We start from the raw sequence: 22,891 nt of genomic DNA, 5'->3' as shown, positions 1-22,891 counted from the left end.
ATAGCATAGACAGTCACAACAAACAGCATAACATACAAATGAAATATGCATAACAATAATATATGGCAGAAGATATACAATTTAAAAATTAAAAAATATGAGACAATAACAAATGGAAGACTCGAACCTAGCATATAGTATTTGTTATAATGGAATTATGGTTATAAAGACTCAGTAGATAAGTGCTTTTTTTAAAAGTTCAATTAACTATAGTTCAAATTACACAGTAAAATCTCTATTCTTTTATACACAAATGTCGTAAATAGAGAGGCATTTAAAAGAAATTATGAAAAATAAACGGTGTGGTAAAAAATGTTATCAGAACTTGAAACTTTTACGTTTCTAGTATTTTTTATTCAACTTCATAGTTTTATTTTCATGCTATAGAAAAAAGTATCAACCGTATATCCACCATCTTTTTTCACCTTCTAGGGAGTCACCAGACATGTTATTACATTAGGTTAACTACCTAACTACTGAAAAAAATTCTTCCTGGTTTTTATGACAGAATATTGCTAAATTTTGTATTTGACCATATTAAGAGAAATTCATGTTTTTTTGTCTTGATTTCTGTTACAAATATTTGATTTATGTACAATTAACCAGATATTATATTTAAAATTCATGCCTGTACCTGAGCTTTAAAGACAACCATACCTGGCTTTCGACCAATCTACTCAAATTAAACGATAATAAATCTGAATACAGCATATTTGTCCACCTTCTAGGGAGTCACCAGACATGTTATTACATTAGGTTAACTACTGTTTTTATAGCAGAATTTTGCCAAATTTTGTATTTGACCATTTTAAGGGAAATTCATGTATTTTCGTCTTTGATTTATGTACAATTAACCAAATATTTCATTTAAAATTCATTCCTGTACCTGAGCTTTTAAAGATGTATCATAAAAGTATTCCATATTTCTCCTGATTTAACTTGGATTGATCTTAAATTTTTTTTTTATATTTATTATAACTGTGAAATGGTCTATTCAAAATTGTTTTTAGTAATATTAATTTTCCGTGTTTTTGGGAACAATACATCTTTAAAATTTGAGTATAGTGAAATAAACTATACTATTGGTCCACAAAATACAGTTTAAAATGACAAAATTTGGTTTAAAGTACATGAAATTGAATACAAACATTTTTTATTATTATTTTAGCTATAAAATATTTTAAATTTATTAGGCTTATGAATACACTTTACAAATTGTAATATTGCAGAGAAATAAAAAGAATGTTCAAATTTGAAAGACAATCAGGTCACATGTTCAATATATTTATAAAACCTAATTATAACAGTATTTTAATTAACCTATCCATCCATCAAATCAATCAATCGTTAGAGTAATTTTAATATTAACATTATCCATTTAGTTTGCAAACAGTGTGTCATGTTTAAATTTATGATTTATTTAGTACACTGTCTAAAAAAATCCATTAGGTTTTTTTATTTAAACAAAAAAAAGTGTCGAATATCAGGAGCACATTGACAAAATAAATGGCTGACTAAGCCAACTTTAGCTTTGGATGGGTGCTTACAAGTAGTGTGTTGGAAGATCTAGATCTGCATAGTTTTCATTTAAAAACTTATGGAGTACATAAAAATGGCTGACTATATTTTCCAAAAATCTTCAGTTTTGGGGTGAAGTTCCACAATTGCGGACAGCCAAATTCTAAACAGTATTGGAAACTTTTCCTATTGTTTCTTTACTCCTTTATACTATGTATATTTGTTGTCCTCTATACAGATATATGATTGCCATAGCCAGAGTGTGTCATTAGTTTGAAATATTTGAAAATCTGCGGAAAAAAGTTTATGTTGATTAAAAATGTTGAGTGAAGATGAAACAGTAAATTTAAAGTAGGTTATGTTTCAAAAGGCATCTCGATTGTATGCATATGATTTATAAAGGTTATGCTACATGCAAATCGCTAAACTAAAAAATAAAAAAAACTGAAAACAGTTTGGCCTAACCTAGACCCAAAAACAAATCTGTAAGCGATTCAGAAGCCTTGGGCAATACCATACACAGTAGCATAATACGTTTTTTTATTATATATATTTCTTAGTTTTTGGTTAAAATTAAACATTTAATTTGTCTTTATATAACAGAAATAATTTTTTATTGTTTTTTTTTACAGAAGTGAATACATTTATTCAAACTGCAAAATGGCCTATTTAAAGTCTGATTTCATTAATTGTTCATTTTTCATGTTTTTGGGGACAATACATCTTTAAGGTGGCAATCCTTTACACATGGCAATAAGCCATAAGATGATCTACACAAAAGTATCAAAAGATAGAATTTTAATCTAGGGATTATATCTACCCCAAAATATACTTTGTATGTTATACAAATAATGAATGTTATGAGTTGAATGGGGAGAAAGTTTTGACTTAATAATAGTAAAAAATCAATATTTTGGCACATTTCATTTCATACGCATACTACTTGAGCTTGTAAACTCCGGACAAACATCGAAAAGCCTCGAAATAACTACAGACTTGGAGCAAGTCTAGGGGAGAATATTTCATTCTTTGAAAGATTGACTATTACATTACTGTACATACTACGGTATAACAAGGTGGAGCCAATTGTTGAATTAAAAAATAATGAAAATAATCTCCCAATTCAAAAATACATATATTCATTCATTATTATTTTCATGAGACATCCAAGGACACATAGAAGTATAGATCCAATGTTTTTTCACTTTTCAAATAACTGAAATGGCGAAATTGGAAATTTCCATTTCAAAGCATTCAAATTTGTATAGCATATTGAGCAACCAGATTCAACAATGAGAAACTAACTGTAAATTCTGCAGCACAAGCTGCAAGTGCAATCTATGGAAACCAACTGTTATGCAGTCATCAAAAGAACTACATCATCCATAGTTGTAGAATTTGTTATTTGTTTTGGACTGAAGAAACTCTTTTTTTAAATAAGGCTGCATTTTGGAAATTTTATTGTATGTGTTATTTTGTTTTACAAAACAAGAATATTGAGGCCTACCTTAATTTCTTTGTCATCTGACCCAGTGAATAATAAGCCATTCTTCAATGCTAGCGCATTAACACCACCCTCATGCCGACTTAATGTTTGTAGTGGCAGAAAGTTTTCAAGATTCCAAATCTGTAAAAAAAATATATTAACAAGTTTTCAAAAATGTTACATTTTTGACAAATAAAGTTTATCTATGTCAATTTCTTCCCAATCAAAATGTTTCATACAATTTTAGAAAGTTTATAATGATAAACCTTTACAGAATATTAAATATAAAAAAAAAATGCTGCAAGATACATAAAGTAAGGTAAATTAACATGCAATACCAAAACATCATAGTCTGACAAGTAGTATACGTATGAAACGCCACATGTGCCAAAATATTTATCTTTTTACTAACATTAAAACAAAAATCCGCCTCGAACCCAGGCTATATAAATAGCTTCCTTTTTTTTTTACATCTTGTTAGCAGCACAAACATGTCAAGATTTTGCATTCATTTACAGTGTTTGTGTATTAGTAAAATGTATTAAGTTTGTTTGTTTCTGTAAATTATTTAAAATGTATTTTACTATCATCAAAGAAAGGAAGACTTGCAAGTTAGATTTGATTTCCATTTGTTTTAATAAGTCCCATCCAACCCAGTCTTTCCTGTGTTTAGTTGTAGTTGCTTAATATTACATGATTGAAGAAGTAGTGCTTTCATTGTGGCATCCCACATGTATATACATAATGCCATGTGACTGTAGCAGCAATAACAATATAATTGGTTTCAGCTAGCATGTGAAGCATGATGAGGAGCAGGAATTAGTTGCTACAATGCAATTATCAATGTAACTGTAGCAGAGAAAGTAGGACTAGGCATTAGTTGCGAAAATGACAGCAATAATACAGTAAAAGATTGATCTTGTTTATTTTTTTCGGTTTTTGTCAAATTTATCAATTGTATTTAGGTTTAAGGTTTATATGTTTTCATGGTTTTTCACAAGCGTCTTGAGCACTTTAGTGATATGTGCGCTGTATAAATCTTATTATTATTATTATTATTATTATTAAAAGTTGCAGTAGCATTACTTGCAGAATTATCAGTGACATTACAGTATTAATGTATGTGACAGTAGCGGTGGCTAAAGTGCAGTGATAGTGGCAGTGAATAGTTGTGTTGCTGCAGCAGAAGTAGTATTATAAAACTACTCTGCAGAAACAGTTATGGAAACAGCACTAGTACATGTGTTGGTAGCAGTTGCAATACACGTTGCAGTAGTATTTGTAGCATAAATAATAAGTTCTGGCCATACTGTATACATAGATTTACGATGTGTACAGCGCCTCTGCAATGAATTGGTCAGCTGCTAATCCATTCAACTTGCTGAATTATATTGTATTGTTATGCCTTGGATTAAGGCTTGGTTCCCATTAGGATGCAACACAAGGATGTTACTTGTAAGCGCAACACGAGTAATTTGACCAATCACAAGCGAAGTTTTTTCACATTTATAATTTTATTCTTTTTTCTACAACTAGTTCCACACTCCACCTACGCCAATATATTTACATTCACAATTGTCTCTTATATCCTCCAAACGTCAGTCAACAGAAAAGACAACTTGTAAATGACATGGGATGGGTGACATACGCTAAAGGCTTTTCAACGCACCAACATCACAAGCAAGTAATATGGTCTGTAAATTGTGATTGGTCAACTTGCTTGTGTTGCGTTTACAGCCTTGCATTGCATCTTAAGCTTGGTTCCCACTAGAATGTAACGCAAGGACGTAAACGCAACGCAAGCGTTTTAACCAATGACAAGCGAAGTTATAGACAGTTAGCAATCACAAGCGAATAAGTCATCGATTGTGATTGGTCAATTCACTTGCGTTGCGTTACATCCTTGTGTTGCGTCGCTAGTGGGAACCACGCTTTAGTGGGAATCATGGTCCAGCCACCGTATTATTAGTAATGCAGTAGTATAGTGCATATTAAGGTGATTGTTATTGCTTTTCATATACTGTACCTGAATTGTACAGTCATATGACCCAGAAAGTAGAAATTGTTTGGCTGGGGACAAGCCTAAATCAGTGACAATACCAACATGTCCCCGAAGTGACTTCACATGCTGGTGGGACACCAGATCAAAAATTTGCAAATTTCGATTATAAGTACCTACAAAATAAAACCGACATATATAGAGTCATACAAATGGTGTGGGAGGTGAAAGAAAGGCATGCAACGTGAAAGCCATGATGAAAAGTAAGAGTCCGTGTTATCATTGTTTGTTGTTACCTTGACAACGGAATCAAATGATGTTGACACTAGAAACATATTGCAAGGAGAGAGATGAAGGTCTGTAATTGTACCAATATGGGCTGTCAAGTCACTAAGATGTTTGTGAGTAATAACATCATATAATTGTATATTCTGATTGTATGTACCTAAGAAAAAGAGAGCATTTCATATTCAAGTGATCATTAAAAGTTTTAAGTATAATTGTTCCTATCAAAATACAATGAATATTTAGGAGTGGAATATTTAGAATACATCAAGAGGTCTACTTAACTAATAAAAATATTCTATCAATTAAAAAATGCAAAATTTGTTGTTTTATACACATCCATGTGAATATCGAAGGCAAGAACTAAAAAAAGATCTCCAGCGCTCTGAATTCAGCCGAGTAAATAGATAGACAGTGCACATTACAGGTTAGTTTTCAAATGTGCAACCTCGAAATTTTCAGAAAGACATCCTATATGCAGGGGTTTTTTTGGAAGCCAATTTTTAACAATACTTAAACAAGGGAAGTGTGACATTCAATCTTAAATCTTATTTAATCTCATTCTTTCAGTATAAACATAAAGCAATGATAGATGCACTGACTATAAGTTTAAATAACTAGTATAAAACTTACCCAATTTTTGTTAATAGCCAAAATGATTATCAAATAAAAAACCCATTGGCTAACACAAATGTGACTATTTTTGTTTAAATTACAGTTTTTTCAGTAAAATTTTTTTTTTTCACTGATTTTAGGTCAGAATGAATAACTATTATGTGATATTAAAATAGCATATTTAACAACAAACAATTTTACTAATAAATTGTTTGGGGGCGGGGACAATACATCTTTAAATCATTATTTCACATTATTTGTCAGCGTTCTATCATTGCACACAGTATAATACTGTATATGTTTTATTTAGTTTGTTTAGTTTTATGACATCATGAAGTATGTATTGCTTACCAATAATTAAGTAAAGATCAGTTATTGCCATGGAATAGACGGAACCATAAGTATGCTCCAATTTTCTCTTCAGGTTAAAATCGCCATCTGAACTCCAGACGTGTATAGCATTGTGAGACCCACTGTACAGCATTTCCTATAAAAACAAGAAACATTTCTTTCAAAAAATGTCACTCAACCGTTTTAATTACCGTTCTTTCTTCATTAAATGCTTTTTTTTAATTGATATTCTATTTCATAATTAAGAAATAATGATCAATCAATTATTTTTGTTTAACAATCAGTACACTAGTAAACATTTTGTGCAACGTAAATATAGTCTGAACGGAACAATCAAGTCCTACACTAAACTACAGTAATAACGTGAATAATGTTCACTGTACATATTCCAGGGTATAGGCGTTACTCTCTAAGGCCATAGTGACTCACATACCCCAACATTCCAGTAAACAAAAATTCTAACTTCCCAGCCGCCAACAAACATACTCACAAATAATCTTCATCTATACACACCATTCACCAAACATATTTACCGTAGAGGAAGGATTGTTTTGACCAAACATTGTATATTGAACAAGTCTTACACAGACTACTGTCTGCATACATCTTATAGAATCTCTTCTCCCAAACTAATTTGGGGTTTGCGCATGCCCAGTTCAAGTTTCCAAATACCAATTTTTTCAGCTGTAGTAAACATAAGCTTCCCTGTGATACAGATTCCTAATGCTTCCATCCTATTGAAAATAACTGCCTAAAGGCGCGGTGCAAAAAACAAATATCATGCTACCACTGAAGTTTTTAGTCTTATTGAAGTTGTGGCACTCAATCCAAAGGCATGGGTTCAAATCCCGTCACAATCAGTATTTGTTAAACCACACTCTGAGCATAAATTGAAACTCAACATTGCAGGAATATAAACTTTATTTTGTATGTTTTTAATGTTCAGTGACAACATTTTTTGTATCATAGATTTTTAGCTTAATAGTTCTATCAAGAGTCATACACAATAAACCATAAATCTATCTGTCCAGACAACATAATTTTTCTATGCTTTTCTCACCAAGAGCTGCAATGTATAAAGCCATCAACCATTAACTCTAACATACTGCACATGTAGTTTTAGTGCTTTTAAAAAACCATAATTTACCTACGAAAGGGGCGTATACATGTCGGTAGTAAACATCCGGATAAAACTAAGTCTTTTAATTCCGAGTTCCTAAACTAATCCTCTTCAGGATGTCGCCATAGGTGGCACCATTGATGAAAACGATTTGTTGTTGACGAGTGTTTTCCTTATCCTGATAATTTACACATTATACAAACCTTACTATCATCCAAAGTTAATGCTCTAACCCAATGATGAAGACCAGATAGGGTTTTAACAGCTTCTAATTTCTCATGACTCCAAATCTTTCAAAATAAAAAGAGAATTTTTGTTACAAATTATGTATGAGTTGATGATGTTGGTGATGCAGTGGCATAAAGCAGAAGACGTTTTGGCAATCTAAGGGAAGCGTTTTTAGCATTTTTTTTCATATTTTAATGCCTGTTTAAAGTCCAGATTTATTGTAAATACCATAAATTTCTATTTCTGATGTTCACATGTTAGTCAACATTTCTCAAATTGTGAAAAAACAAAAGGCAACCTGAACCTATTTTTACTTCAATGTATTCGGAATCTGAGGCCCCCTTAAAGCGTGGTTCCCACTAGAGACGCAACACGCGCAACACAAGCGAGTTGACCAATGACAAGCCATTGTTCGAATAATCCATCGCTTGTGATTGGTCAAATTACTTACGTTGCGTTACGTCCATGCATTGCGTCGGTAGTGGCAACCAAGCTTTAGTCTGAGGCCATTGGGCTTAACCAGTGAGCGTTCATTGGTGTTACCTAACTGCTCTGATGCAAAATTCAATCAGTAAAGAAGTTGTGTTATTTATCATGCTTATATTGCTTGTCATTGCATAAGGTTGTGCAACTACAATTTAATAAATATGTTATTTTACCTTAATTTCTGCATAGGAAGATGAAAACACATACTTTGCTGTTATGGCTAATGCTGTAATTTCTTCTGAGTGGGCGTCCTAAAAAATTGTTATTTATAAAATCAACAAACAAATGGATACACTAAGATATGTTATAAAGTAAAATAAAATCAATATACTGTATTACATAAAAATTACACAAATAATACATATAATAATATAATTTTGATATTGAAAATGTGTGTAGTTGGTCGCTTTCTTGTAGATGCTTTAATTGTAGACCGTAATATTATTTATGGATTTATCTCTTTCTTTCTGTGCTTTCTATGTTCTGGGTTGACTAACTAGCATAGGTGTTTAGCACCTGTTTGGTCGTTCCTTGCCCCCTTTTATAATTGCTTTGTCTTCTTTGTATTGTATATGGCAGAAAATTGAATAAATAAAAATAAATAAATAAATAAATATACTTTTATAGGGAATATATACTGAAAAATATATTCTGAACAGATTTAATAAAATAAACGGATTATAAAGATTCTTGACAATTGAGAAGCATTCAGAGTTACTGTAAGAGCCCTACAAACTATCCACCATAAGCATGATAAAAGGATTGTTACCACATTCACAAGAATTGCCTTTTGAAATTGAAACACACTTCCACACACATTCAGGTGTGCTGTTTGTATCTTGGTGTACAGACGTTTACCAAATTTAAATCTCAGGTACAGGCATGAATTTTAAATATAATATCTGGTTCATGTATTTGTAACAGAAATCAAGACGAAAAAACATGAATTTCCCTTAATATGGTCAAATACAAAATTTGGCCATAAAAACCAGAGACTTTTTTTCAGTAGTTAGGTAGTTTAACCTAATGTAATAACATGTCTGGTGACTCCCTAGAAGGTGAAAAAAGATGGTGGATATACGGTGGATAATTTTTGCTATAGCATGAAAATAAAAGTCTGAAGTAAAAATACCAGAAATGTAAAATTCAAGTTATATTACATATATTTTATCATCTGATATCATTTTTTACCACACCGTTTATTTTTCATAGCTTTTTAAAATGCCTCTCTATTTACAAAATTTGTGTACAAAAGAATAGAGATTTTACTGTGTAATTTGAACTATCCCCCCACTGATAAGAAAGTGCTTATTTTCAACAAGCTCGTGTAACACAAATAAAATCTCAAAAATTATGAAACATAGGAGAAACTATAGATCGATAATTATTGGAATGTATGATCAATAGAAATTTTTTGCCCGCACCTGGCCTTTAAGTGGCACACCTCAATGGAATTTAGGATTGCGTTAGGTGAGTGATTGTATTCCCACGCCTCAAAAGACAAGGCCTGTCGTACAAAATAATGACCAATATTGATAAGCAAGTTATGTAGCTCTACCTTTCTTGCTAATTTTTCTACCATAGCCTGTTCATCGTAAGACCATTTTCTAATGCTTTTATCTATGCTCGCACTGAAAAGAAAATCCCCTCCATCTATCAATACCGTCACCTAAAAAGAGAAAATAATATAAATAATAATACCTGATGATACTGTAATTCAATAAAGATCGAAACTTTGAATCATGACTTTACTCTAAATATTGGAGTAATTTTATTATATATATTATATTATAAACAATTTTATTAAGTAAAAACTTACAACTAATTATTTCATGTAAAGCTTAAAATTTGTAAACATGTTTACCTTTTTTTCAAAATGAAAAATCATTCCTGTAAAGTGAAGTGGTTTTCTTAATTTTAAACAGGCTTTTTAATGGAACAAGGCAGTATGGGAAGAGAGTATTTCCTGAATTTTGTTCAAATGGGTTCATAAAGCCAAATATGGTATTTTAACCTACATCATTCTGATGCTTGCAGTCTGCAAATTGATTCTGTACATGTTTTACAAAAGTCTATATTTTACCAGACAAAAATTGAAACATCTGCAAAATGTAACAACATGTTTGTACAATTTTGTGTGAAAAACACACCGATAAGAGGCCTGTTTTTGTTTTAAAATGTTCAGAGTTGATACTGTGCGCGTGCATGTATTTTGCCCTGGTATTTAATTGACCAATCATAATAAGCAAATAGCACGCAACTACGTTTTCTCTTCCAGATTTATCAGGGTTCGCATACCATAAATCTTCTAATTGTAACCCTGTGTTATTATTCTTTGATTGTTTTTTAGGGTGGGTTACTATTAGAAGGGGGGTTACTATTAGAAGGGGGGTTACTGTTAGAGTAATGGCGTTACTATTACTAATCTTAAATTAGGCACCTGAAAATAATAATATACTCAAAAACACTGCCCCACTCCCGAGATCAACATGCATTATCTCCTTATTTTCAAAATACGGCTGCATCATAAGTTTTGTGACTCTAATAGTAATCCCCATGGGTGACTATTAGAGTAGTATTATAGATTATAGATTATTAGATTGACTTATATAGGTGGGTTACTATTAGAAGGGGGTTACTATTAGAGTGTGGGTTACTATTAGAAGATTTACGTTATACGTGTATGGAAACATGTAATAAATCGTTGCAGGCCTGTAAATGTAAAGAAGCGAAGGTTACCGGGCACCAAGAGCAATCTATGGAAGATGGAATTTTCAGTCTCCTGTTCTCAAATAAAGATGTTGAAAATATCGTCGGTGCAACTCCACTAAAGACTATGGGTTCACTACCTAAAGTCCATAGCCCATATCTCCCGAGCACCAAATACCTCATTAACAAAACGAATGCTCTTTGCACAAGCCCGAAAACCATAATATCGTGACCCCTAGATTAAATCAAGCAATCTTCTTTGAGTGCGATCCTAGTCAAGCTAAGAAGCTAACCCAGTCAAGGAAGCCCTTCAACAGTCGGACCCAGCATATATTTGGATGCTAAAGAAGACTGCCTCTTGGATGCGACTGGCATCAGTGGGAGGAACGAAACTGTACTGTACAAATTGTTACAAGATGTAACAATTTATTCAGGGTAAAATACAAATCAAATACAGACTTATGGAAAGTCTAGGTAAACACATAATTACAAGTTTAGTTACCTTTCCCTTGTGTCCTTTTAGTGTTTTTGCACAGCCTTTACTCAACTGATCTATGTTCCATACTTTAATGACGTTGTCATCACCACTACTGTACAGGTTTCTACTCTTAACTGCTAGACAATGAACGCTACCAGCATGTCCTCTATAAAAAAAGGTCTTACAGTTAAAGTGTCCATTCATAATAATAATAATAATAGTTCATTCTTATATAGCACATATACGCAAGCTCTCAATAATAATAATAATAATAAATGAAAACTTATATAGCGCCGGTATCCTCCACCCATGTGGCGCTCATGGCGCTTTGTGCATTAACAACGTGCGAGAACATCAGCGAATAGCGACATCTTTAGGTTGGTCTTGAAACTGTTTAGACTAGTTGAGCATTTAACTGTTGCTGGTAAGCTGTTCCATACACTTGCGGCCGCAACGTAAAAAGATCTCTGACCCCACTGATTTTTCGCTCTACGCTCTTGAAGAAGGTTTTGTGACAATGATCGTAGGCCTCTGCGGGATGATTCGTAACGATCCACAAGGTCAGATAAATAAGCAGGAGCACTGTCATTTAGGATCTTGAATACAAATAACGCAAGTTTGTACTTAATACGTTGTTGAACAGGCAACCAATGCAAATCCATCAGGACAGGAGTTATGTGAGCGTTTGATTTTGTATAAGTTACAATTCTAGCTGCCATATTTTGCAAGCGCTGCAAATGTTGTATTTGAGATTTTGGTATGCCAAACAACAAGGCATTACCAATGTCAATTTTAGAAGTGACAAATGAGTGTACAATCAATTCAGCTGTTTTCTTGTTAAGATTACCGCGAATACGACCAAGGTTCCTAATCGATATGCATGCTGCTTTGGATACAGTTGTTATTTGTGCTTCCATAGTGAGATTACTATCCAGCATGATTCCCAGATTCCGGACCACCGATGAGGGAGCGATGTTAGAGTTTCCGATTCTGATATGTGTGATGTTGATTTTGGAGATGTTACATTTAGACCCGACGATAATAAACTCTGTCTTTCCATCATTCAACTTTAGGTAATTTGTTGTCATCCAATTGCGAACATCTTCAATGCGCTGAACATTATTACCCCAGTCATTTTTTGGATCAAACACGTATGGAAACATACTCCCATAATGCAGCTAGTAATCAGCGCAAAGTTGTGTCTTGATCTAACCGGGTTCCCATTTATACACCTGGGTGGAGAGAGGCAAACGTAAGTAACGTATCTTGCCTAAGGATACAAGCAATGCGGCAAGAGTTGGATTCGAACCTCGATCTCACGATCAGTAGTCAAACGTCCAACACACTGCGCCACAAGCCCTTGGGCCAATATTAGGGGATTGCAAAAGTAGTGGAGCTGTAGCTTGGTGGTTAACAAGTTTGCTTTTCAATCCAATGGCCCAAGGTTCATTCCTGACCTAGTGCCAGGGTTGTAACTCACGACTCTTTTAACTCCACTCCCCAAGCCCAAATAAGACTTAAAAGCATAATAATTATAAAATAGTTTATCCATCCTGTAATTGGCTTGGATGCGTATGAAAAAAAAAACTTTTAAAATACAGAACAAGAATTTATTATTATTGCATAATAATTCAATTTTAAAAAGTCCAGAATTTATTTTTATTGATTGAATTTTGAAAAGTTCATTTTGGCATTTTTCCTGTGTACAAGGATTTGTGGCCAAATTTAAAAAAACATTAAAATTGTAAATAAATTGTAAAATTGCTGCAATATTACCATCTATGAAAATGGGTTTAGACCGGCAATAACGCTGACTTGTTAAGTGTGATATTGCCACAACTCTTTGTGAAAAGACCTTATAAAATGATAGTAAAACAATATATGATGCTGAAAATGATTTTCCAGGTTTTCAAGGACCAATATGAATCATATACACAAAATATGGAATATCGTATGATAATATTACCTCAATGTACCTATACACTTGAATTCAAATGGAAGAAACCACTTCTCTCTGGAAATTGATGATAGATGGTCTGGACTACCTGAAGAGTTCCTTTTACGTGAGCCAATACCTAAATTAAACAAGAAATATGTCTTACAAAAATGCCGCTTATCTCACTATAACTACCACCTACATGCATCTCAATACTTATCAGCAAACGTTTTCATAGTCTTTTTTCCCAGACGTGTTTTGGGGTGTACGTGTACCCAGTCCAAATACTAATTTTTCCCGCCGTAGTAAACTAGTATAAGCTACCGCATGGTAACTGTTTCCTAATGCTTCCGTTCTCTTTATTATAACTGCCAAAGGGAGCGGTGAAAAATATAACAAATTGTTAGCTATGCTATATAAAAATCATGTAAAAAAAGACATAATAATAGGCTTAAAGCATATTATTACGTCTTTTTTTTAAAAACAAAAATAGTACAGAAAATCAATCCTGTTTACATAAGTCCAGGTGTATATTTTGTAAAGAAATCATGACAAGGTGAATTGTGTAAGATTATTGATATTTCATTAGAGTTTACTAAAATTTTAACTCGCCAAGCGGACTTGTTATTTGACTATTTAACTGGTCTGCCACGCATTTAACTGGTCATTGGCCGGCGGTATTGCAAATTGTTCTTACTTGATAGGGAGGTGGTAGAACTGTTTCTAGCTCTGCGTACAAGCTCAACTTTCTGCAATTTTAGCTGTTGCTCTTCTAAATTCTCAATCGATCTGAAATGAATTTGTAATAATATTAACCACTAATAAATAAAATGAATACAAATAGTTAATCAATAAAAAAAAATAAAAAACTATTAATTAAACTAAATAAAACCTCACTGTGTTGGACGTTCTTCTGATGAGTTCAAATTCAACGTGTGTTGCATTGCTTGCAACCTTAGGCAAGACACTTTATTTATTTACAGTACGTTTGCCTCTCTCCACCCAGGTATACAAATAGGTACCTGATATTAGGTAACAGAACTGTGGTGATTACTAGATGTTATGCACCACTATGAAACTTTCTTTTGGCCACATATAAAAAAAAAGTTATGACCATAAATAAATTCCAGTATCATCCAGTACAACCGCAGAGTAGGTAGATAATAATATTTTTCTATTTTTTTGATGATTTGAATTTTTGACATGATATTGATAACTTTAGGATAGAATTGTTTTGATATCTGTTTTTCCGTTAATGTTTTATCTTTGTATGAGCCAAGCACCATTATTTCCACTTGTTTTGTGGAAGAAATACAGTTATCTTCTCTTAAGCAGTTGACTTTCAGAAGATGGCAACATACAGTGCCATGACAATTCTAAATAACTACTGTAATTGTACTGTAACAAGATTGATTTTATGTACTATTTTTGTTTTTTAAAGTTAATGTTCAGGTACAAACAGTATTAATATTCTGGAGGACCAGTAAAAATGTAATATTACTGGTCCTCTTGTCTAGTTAAAACAAAAAATATTTCTTACAAAAAACGCTGCTCGACATTTTAAAATTAATCATTGTTCTATCTTCAGATATTTATGATTAAATATTAAAAAGATGTCCTTTAATCGCAAAAATACATACAAATCAAAGACAGTTTTTAATTAAGATTCACATGCCCATTTAAAAATGGTCAATTTTGAATTTTAATGTGCTATGTGTGTGTGTGACCTCAACCTGTTGGCATGCAACTGAATACCCTCTAGAGACAACGTGACTTCATGAAAATTCATCCCATTCAACCAATCAAAGGGCGAGAATCCAAAATCGTTCAACCGTAAGCCCTCATAGACTCTTTTCCCAGACGTTTTTTGGGTCCAGCAGCTGGGACTATAAATTATAGTCAAGTTTACAAAGTCGCAAAACTGTCGGCCTTAGATACTATAACTGCTGCTTGCATTAGCTTATGAATGAGTAGTCCTCATCAGGCCCGTAGCCAGGGGGGGTTTTTATGGTTCGGGCGAACCCCCCCTTTACAGCGAACCCCCTTAACCGACTGCGAACCCCCATCCCCGACATGCCCAATACCTCACCCTCATCTCCGAAAATCGTCCAAATATGTGCCCCACAGTACAAAAAGTTGTTCGTAAATTAAAAAATTCGTAAACTCGTTCGGAATAACTCATACAGTACCTTCTTCCCTGTATGAGCGTACTTCGAGCGATATAGTCTGTAAAGAATTGCAAATGAATTGCGGATTTTAACCTGAAAAATAAATGTTTGGTCCTTGCATGTAACATGATATTGACGCGTCTCACAGCAAGCTGGGGGACAAACGATTCGTACAAAGGACACCGCCAGACAACTGCGTACCAATTGTTTAGATCACTGGCAGCATGCATAAAGTATATAGCCTTCCGACATACATCAGTATTTATGTGTGGCTATGAAGTATAATGTATCATAGAGGATTATAGTGAATATTAATATTTTACACTATAATATCTATGGTATCATGTACTGTAGTTCACATTATGGCATCCGATTATTTTTTTCTAGACCACCAGCTGATACGTACTCAAATGTATCAATATCACCTATTTACATTGGCATATTTAATTTCCTCAACAAATTGCTGTAAATAAATATTATAGATAGAGCTATAATAAGAATTGCTTTTGCCTTCACCCAGTGTGCTTTTTTCGGGGCTTCTCCTAGACGTACGTTCGCATTGAACTTGAACGCAAAACAAAATACAGTATCGAGTAAATGATCAAACAATCGGCGGTTCCGCACAGAGCACGCGCATCTAACATACGGCAACAAATGTTATCGTTTAAATAGTCCATGAGTCCAAGTACGATCGTTTTACTCATTGGTAGCATGCTGCATGAGAGTGTCTTTTCCGGCCAAGGGGTGTCATTTAACAAAATTTGCTTCGCCTCAGGCCCCACCCTAGCGGGGGGGGGGGGGGGGTAGGTATGGGGGTGGGGGTAGGTATGGGGGTGGGGGGTGACCCAAATACTTGGTGTGCGAACCCCCCCTTGACAGATCCTGGCTACGGCCCTGCTCATGGGACGTAGCTGGCTAGAGCAGCAGCGTGAAAAAACAGAGACCAGTGCTAAGTACATTGAAAAACAAAAAACAGTGTCACTTACTCTGAACACTTCTGCAACAAAGCAGCCATTGTTCTTCTTTCCTCTTCTAAAGTTGATACCCGTTCACTTAACTCAGATACCATCTTCTTTAAGCATGTATTCTCATCACTTAACTTTTCCATCTGAAAATGATATCAAATTAAAAGAAACCAAAAATTTAATGATGTAGGCAGTGCAATGGAAAAGTTGAATCTATGTGTCTCGGTTAAAATTTTATTAGCAGCCAATGTATATAAAAACAATAATTTACAATAAGTTTATTTAGCATGATAGCAACGAAATGAGTTATGTTTACATGATTGACAAACAAAAATACTATATAATTTTGTTTTAGCAGATGGTTTGTTGTAGTTTTAAATATTTAAATCTACTTTCTTATAAAAGCTAAAGTATGAACATAAGTTGATGTATAGTAGGACATTGAATGACTTGGTATTGTAGAATTGGCCTGGAAGATTTGGAATGTCACAGATGCCAGAGCAAACAAATCTAGGAGTTTACAATAAAGGCCAATAACAATTGACGATAAATAGATAAACATACATTTTTCTTGGCTAAAACAAAAGAATTTTAAAAAGTTTTCATCCTAGAACTATAGGATAATCATGTATGCTGTATTTGATAAAAATAATATTTTTGAAAATCCAATCAAATGACAACATGATCAATAAAAACAATAAAATCGTATCATTATTGCTCTTACTAACCAAGACGTCATTTGATTGGACATGTGGAAATATCAATTTCATCAAAGGCAGCATAGATGATAATCCTATAGTTCTAGGATGAAAACTTTTTAAAATTCTTTTGTTTTAGGTTGTTTAGTTATGATCGTTATCGCCCAGTGTAAATGGGCCTTATACCCTTTTCACATATACATTAAAATGTTAATACAACTCATCAATGTTAACCAGGTGTGATTTCCTAATTTTTTAAACTGCATTTTCATAGAAATTTCGTGAGAAATCTCAAAGAAAGCATTTTGATTACTATGATTGGTCAGTTTAATACCAATAATTGGGACATCTAAAAAAAAACCTGTAAAATCTTGGGGAGATTTTCCACAAAATTGTCTTTACACTTATGCAAACCTGGTTACAACTTGTTAGAAGTTGTTAATTTTTGCAGGTGTGAAAAGGGTTTTAAATTATAGAGTAATTTAGAGCACATTGTATCATACATATACTTACATTTTCTTTCAAATGTCCATATGTTGGCTCTTTGTTAGCAAAATTACACTCAGATTGGTGATTTTGAATTTGGTCATTGACTCCTATAAATGTACAACCTAATGTAAAGAAAATAACAAATGTTAGAGGTAAGAATTATCTGACTTTTAGGGAATTGTGGTATTCATTCTGTCTACACTATCAAACTTTATGTGACAAAAAAACTTGATGTGCCCATATTTGGACACGATGATGTCATATTACTACCATATTTGGGCATTTCACACTTTTTTGATAGTGTGGACAGAGCTTTAGAACAGTTTCACATCCATCATCAACAGATGCAAAACTACAAAACAGGATGGAAATGAGTCATAAAATGATTGTTAAGGTTAAATATAGTCTGTGTGAAAAAAACCTCCCCCATATGAACATACAATTACAATATATTTGATACAACTGATGTTTAACAAAGCCTATGAAGTTCTGAAATCAAGTAATAATAATGTTAAGTATTTAAAACACTGTCATAGTAGGGTGACACCTGCACACACATTCCACAAAGCTAACACATTTATAATTTACTAAATTTTGTTGTGATTTTTTTATTAAGAGTGACATATTGTTAAAAGATGTGGCTAAAGATTGAAAGCGATGGTATAACTTTTCTACTAAAAAAGGATTTTTTTGGCTTTTGTGTCGGACAGACGATGTTTTTACATACATACTAACTTAATTATAGGGATTTGTGTTCGGAATATTTTATATAAATTAACAGGCACAGAATAAATTCTAAACGGTCCAGTGATATTTGAAAACAAATTATAAATAAATGCTTTATAATAATTTGATCAGCACTTGTGTGGAGGATTTCATTGTTATATAATATAAATTACCACTTAGTACTTTTATCCCCCTCGGTGAATGGGATCATTCTCAAGTTCTGTCTACACTATCAAACTAATGTGATGTGCCCAAATATGGTAGTGATGTGCCCAAATATGGTAGTGATGTGCCCAAATATCGTAGTGATGTGCCAAAACATGGTAGTGATGAACCCAAATATGGTAGTGATGTGCCCAAATATGGTAGTGATGTGCCCAAATATGGTAGTGATGTGCCCAAATATGGTAGTGATGTGCCCAAATATGGTAGTGATGTGCCCAAATATGGTAGTGATGTGCCCAAATATGGTAGTGATGTGCCCAAATATGGTAGTGATGTGCCCAAATATGGTAGTGATGTGCCCAAATATGGTAGTGATACTATGACACATAACATTTTTTTTGTCAAGTTTGAGTGCAGACCAAGCAGAGTTAGTAGGAGTAGGTAGCAGTTAGTATAATTAGGCGGAGAAGAGGGTTTCTCCACACCCTGTTCTTTAATATGTAAGCAGGAAGGTTGTTTACATTTTGCAGTACTACTACTACTAGTACTAGGCCTACTTTACTACTTCTAATAATGAAAAAACATTTCAGTTTTTAGTACTGTATTTTACTTAATAAGCACATTTATTTTTAGAAGTTAACTGTAGGAGACTTACACTAGATAGGCCTAGCCTATATAATATACTACTACTAGCTTTATACTGTTAAACCTTTACAGGCTTGTTGATGACTTTTTGATTTGCATGCGTCTCTGACACAAGCATTTGCTTTCTTTGTTATGCCAGCATTATGCACTTGTCAATTGTATGACCCACTATACAACCCCCGGGAGAGGTGCGTCATAGGTGCGTCATTTACAAATAATAATAGTAAAATCCACCTCTTTAAAAATCCAGCATACATGGTGCAAACTATCAAAAGTAAGTATTATTGAGATGTAAAATGTTGTATGTTTACCATTTTCTGCATATTTACATGCCATATAAGGGCACACTTTAACATGGTCATCTAATTCTTTTTTTCTAAATGTTCCACACAAGGTTTCGTTGTTCGGGCAGCCTAACTTAACATACTCGCACGTCTGCTCATGGTCCTCTATGTCAGCTATTGTTAGTTGTACCGGGCAACCGCCTTCTTCCGGAACATAGTCACGAGATGTAAGACGTGTGATGCCATGGGGGCAGTATACTACTAGATCGTCAATCTGAGAAGCAATAGCTCTGTAAGTTTGAACAAAAAAATTGGCATAAAAATACTGTATATATTCTCAAAACGTGTCTGTTCAACTCCATTTAATCCTCAACTTTCTCTACTTTTTACTTTTGAGAATATGGTGTGCTATAAAAATCTACATTATTATTAATGACATATTTAAATATATATTTTTTTTTATGATTAAAATGCAATAGCTCAGCCAATTATTACTAAAGCTAAACATGAGATGAAAGACCATTTTATTTTTTATATATTATTAATCTTTCCAATGGTACCTTACTAAAGATGTTTCAATCAATCAATCAAAATAACATTTATTTTCTAAATAATGCACATTGTCAATTGTATGACCCACTATACAACCCCGGGAGAGGTGCGTCATTTGTCCCATGTGGATCATACCTTATGAATACCATGATGCACCCATGGGTCAATAATGTGACTTACCTTTAGGTGACCATGATGACCGACCCATTTTGACGCACTGTGACCATGTTTTTTATGATATTTTGGGTGGTAAAGTGACGGACATTGACACACCGTTGGTCATTGATTTGACGTACCATCTATGTTTTTTGATGCACCCCTGCGTCAGTAATTATTTGTAAATGACGCACCTATGACGCACCTCTCCCGGGGGTTGTATAGTGGGTCATACAATTGACAAGTGCATAATGCTGGCGTACAGTAACAAAGAAAGCAAATGCTTGTGTCAGAGACGCATGCAAATCAAAAAGTCATCAACAAGCCTGTAAAGGTTTAACAGTATAAAGCTAGTAGTAGTATATTATATAGGCTAGGCCTATCTAGTATAAGTCTCCTACAGTTAACTTCTAAAAATAAATGTGCTTATTAATTAAATTACAGTACTAAAAACTGAAATGTTTTTTACATTATTAGATGTAGTAAAGTAGGCCTACCCTAGGCTAGCTAGGCCTTAGTAGTACTGCAAAATGTAAACAACCTTTTCCTGCTTACATATTAAAGAACAGGGTGTGGAGAAACCCTCTTCTCCGCCTAATTATACTAACTGCTACCTACTCCCTATAAAAGCTAGGCCTAACAATGTCTTACCGGTTAACAACAAGATTATCGGGATTTATCAGCTTTCCGTCCACCGGACACACAACCGGGTTCGCTTTATCACCGGTATCAAGTGGCCTACAAGTGCAAGCTTGGCAAAAAGTGTGGCCACATTCTGTACTGATTACGGGATTTAAAAGAAGTTTTTTGCAAAATGGACAATTTAACTGTGTTGACGGTTGTTTGACCAGAGGCCTAGTTTTACTGTTAATTGAAGTCATCCCAACAAGATAAAATCATTGTTTTAGAGAGTGTGGTAGTAAATAAGCCGGATTTAAAAAGTTGTTGTATTATTAATCACTGAAGCGAATCGGGGTCAAGGGTCAGAATTATAAAAGAACGTCCTCTGATCCTCCTGTGCATAGTGCTTACCGGTACTTTATTAAAAAAAAAATACAAAAATAACAAAACTAAGTAGCACAAATTAAGTAAAAACAAAACAAAGTTATAATGAGATACACCAATTAAAAATAAGCTGAATAAACAATATAAACAATTTACAACTTAATATTTTGAGATCAAATGTTTGGTGAGTTGGGCTTTAAAGTTTGAAATTGTAGCACATTGTTTAATTTCATTGGGAAGTTGCTACCATAATCTAGGGAAAATAACAAACGATGAATTTAAAAATGTACAGGTATTGGTCTTAGCCTTCCAAATGTATTAACCGCCCTTCACACCTCTCACTTGATCTCACAAACTCATTAAAGGATGAGGGACAGAGGCCATGCATTATTTTAAAACCTAATGTGAGTCTATAGGCCTACACTTTAAATATATATTCAATACTGTACATAATTATTCTAGTGGTCTTTCTTTGAACCCTTTCAAGTCTATACATATGAGATATTTCATTAGGTGCCCACATACAACAACAGTAAGTCATAACAGGTAGTATTAGTGCTTTGTAAAGATTTAGCATTGCCATCCGAGACATTGCTTTACTACATCTTGAAACAAAACCAAGAAGTTTTCTTGCCTTACTACAAAACATAATCTAGATGAGAGTGGCATGTTAATTTACTGTTGATATATACACCAAGTAGTTTGAATCAGAATTGATATCGTAAGCAAATATGATGGGATCTTTACACCGGGATAAACTCATAGCTGCACATTTTGATGCATTTAATGGTAGTTTAGGCCCTATTTAAAATTGAACATTCATAAATCTTATTTAAATCACTCTGTAACTTTATACAGTCTTCTAATTCATGGATAGGTCTTGAAATGGTATTGTCATCTGCAAATTGAAAAATTGAAGATTCTATACCATATTCAAGATCACTCACATACAATAGAAACAAAAGAGGGCCAAGAACTGACCCCTGGTATTACATTCTTCCAATGCGATACTTCACCTCTATAGATAACTCTTTGTTTTCTATTTAAAAGAAAATTCTGAATCCATTTATTTAAACCTTTGTTTAAGCCAATAGGCCTAATGTTAACTTTTTTAATTAGACGCTTATGGGGTACTTTATCAAAAGCAGATGAAAAATCTAAAAAAATGACATCTAGCCTGCTTGCTTACAATATTTTGCATCTAAACTTTGAGCCCATTGTTAAAGGGCAGCATAACCTACTAACATTTGACAACTAATAAATACGAACTCGAGCCTTCGACGCACACAAATTGTTAGGCCTAAAGACTAGAAAAAATGATAGGAAAACTAAACCACTACAAAATCCTGTTTTACATATTAATTATTATTAAAAGAAAATGACTTGCATCATACAGCAGGCAACTTTCTCGACCAATAAAATGGAAAATTGCAAGAAAATATTATATTAGCATAATTATATTGATTGATTGATCACGTTATGTCACAATAAAAATTCCATATATGCAACAAACAATACACAACAGAAAATCAAACTAAACAAGGATTTTTTCCCTTTGGTGATATTTGTAGATCGTAACAGATAGTTGCGGCGGACATGCTTGTAAAAAGAAGGAATTCTCCTCGTGGCAAACATGTTACTAGCACTAGTGCTTGGTAAGCCTAGCAACATTCTCAATGAGATGAGTATCCCCAAAAAAATAAAAGTTTTTTTGTTTTTTTTTGTTTTTTTTTTGTTTTTTTTAAATTTCATTTCAACACATACATAAAAAAGTTGTTACAGTGTGCGAAATTAGCATACAGCAGTACAAATTAGTACAAAAAGACC

General features: G+C 33.4%; 1 protein-coding gene across 2 annotated transcripts; it reads right to left on the bottom strand.

Annotated features, from left to right (window-relative positions):
- Positions 1 to 1,357: 1,357 nt before the first annotated feature.
- Positions 1,358 to 20,972, bottom strand: LOC140056240 (E3 ubiquitin-protein ligase TRAF7-like). 2 transcript variants are annotated; one of them, XM_072101540.1, is made up of 14 exons: positions 20,711 to 20,972; positions 19,379 to 19,641; positions 17,556 to 17,653; positions 16,366 to 16,487; positions 13,909 to 14,000; positions 13,242 to 13,350; positions 11,300 to 11,441; positions 9,647 to 9,757; positions 8,262 to 8,339; positions 7,578 to 7,664; positions 6,255 to 6,390; positions 5,300 to 5,448; positions 3,026 to 3,145; positions 1,358 to 1,808 (listed from the first exon to the last, which is right to left on the bottom strand). In XM_072101540.1, exons 1-14 carry the CDS (start codon positions 20,938 to 20,940, stop codon positions 1,749 to 1,751), a joined length of 1,797 nt encoding a protein of 598 aa, XP_071957641.1. In that variant the 5' UTR covers positions 20,941 to 20,972; the 3' UTR covers positions 1,358 to 1,748. The 2 variants fall into 2 exon arrangements, with proteins under 2 accessions (XP_071957641.1, XP_071957640.1); XM_072101539.1 differs by lacking the exon at positions 5,300 to 5,448 and adding an exon at positions 5,031 to 5,179.
- Positions 20,973 to 22,891: the final 1,919 nt, after the last annotated feature.

The sequence above is a fragment of the Antedon mediterranea genome, chromosome 8, assembly GCF_964355755.1.
Source record: "Antedon mediterranea chromosome 8, ecAntMedi1.1, whole genome shotgun sequence".
Classification (NCBI taxonomy): Eukaryota; Metazoa; Echinodermata; class Crinoidea; order Comatulida; family Antedonidae; genus Antedon; species Antedon mediterranea.
Note: the sequence above shows the minus strand (reverse complement) of the source record. Positions and strands in the feature narration are given on the sequence as shown.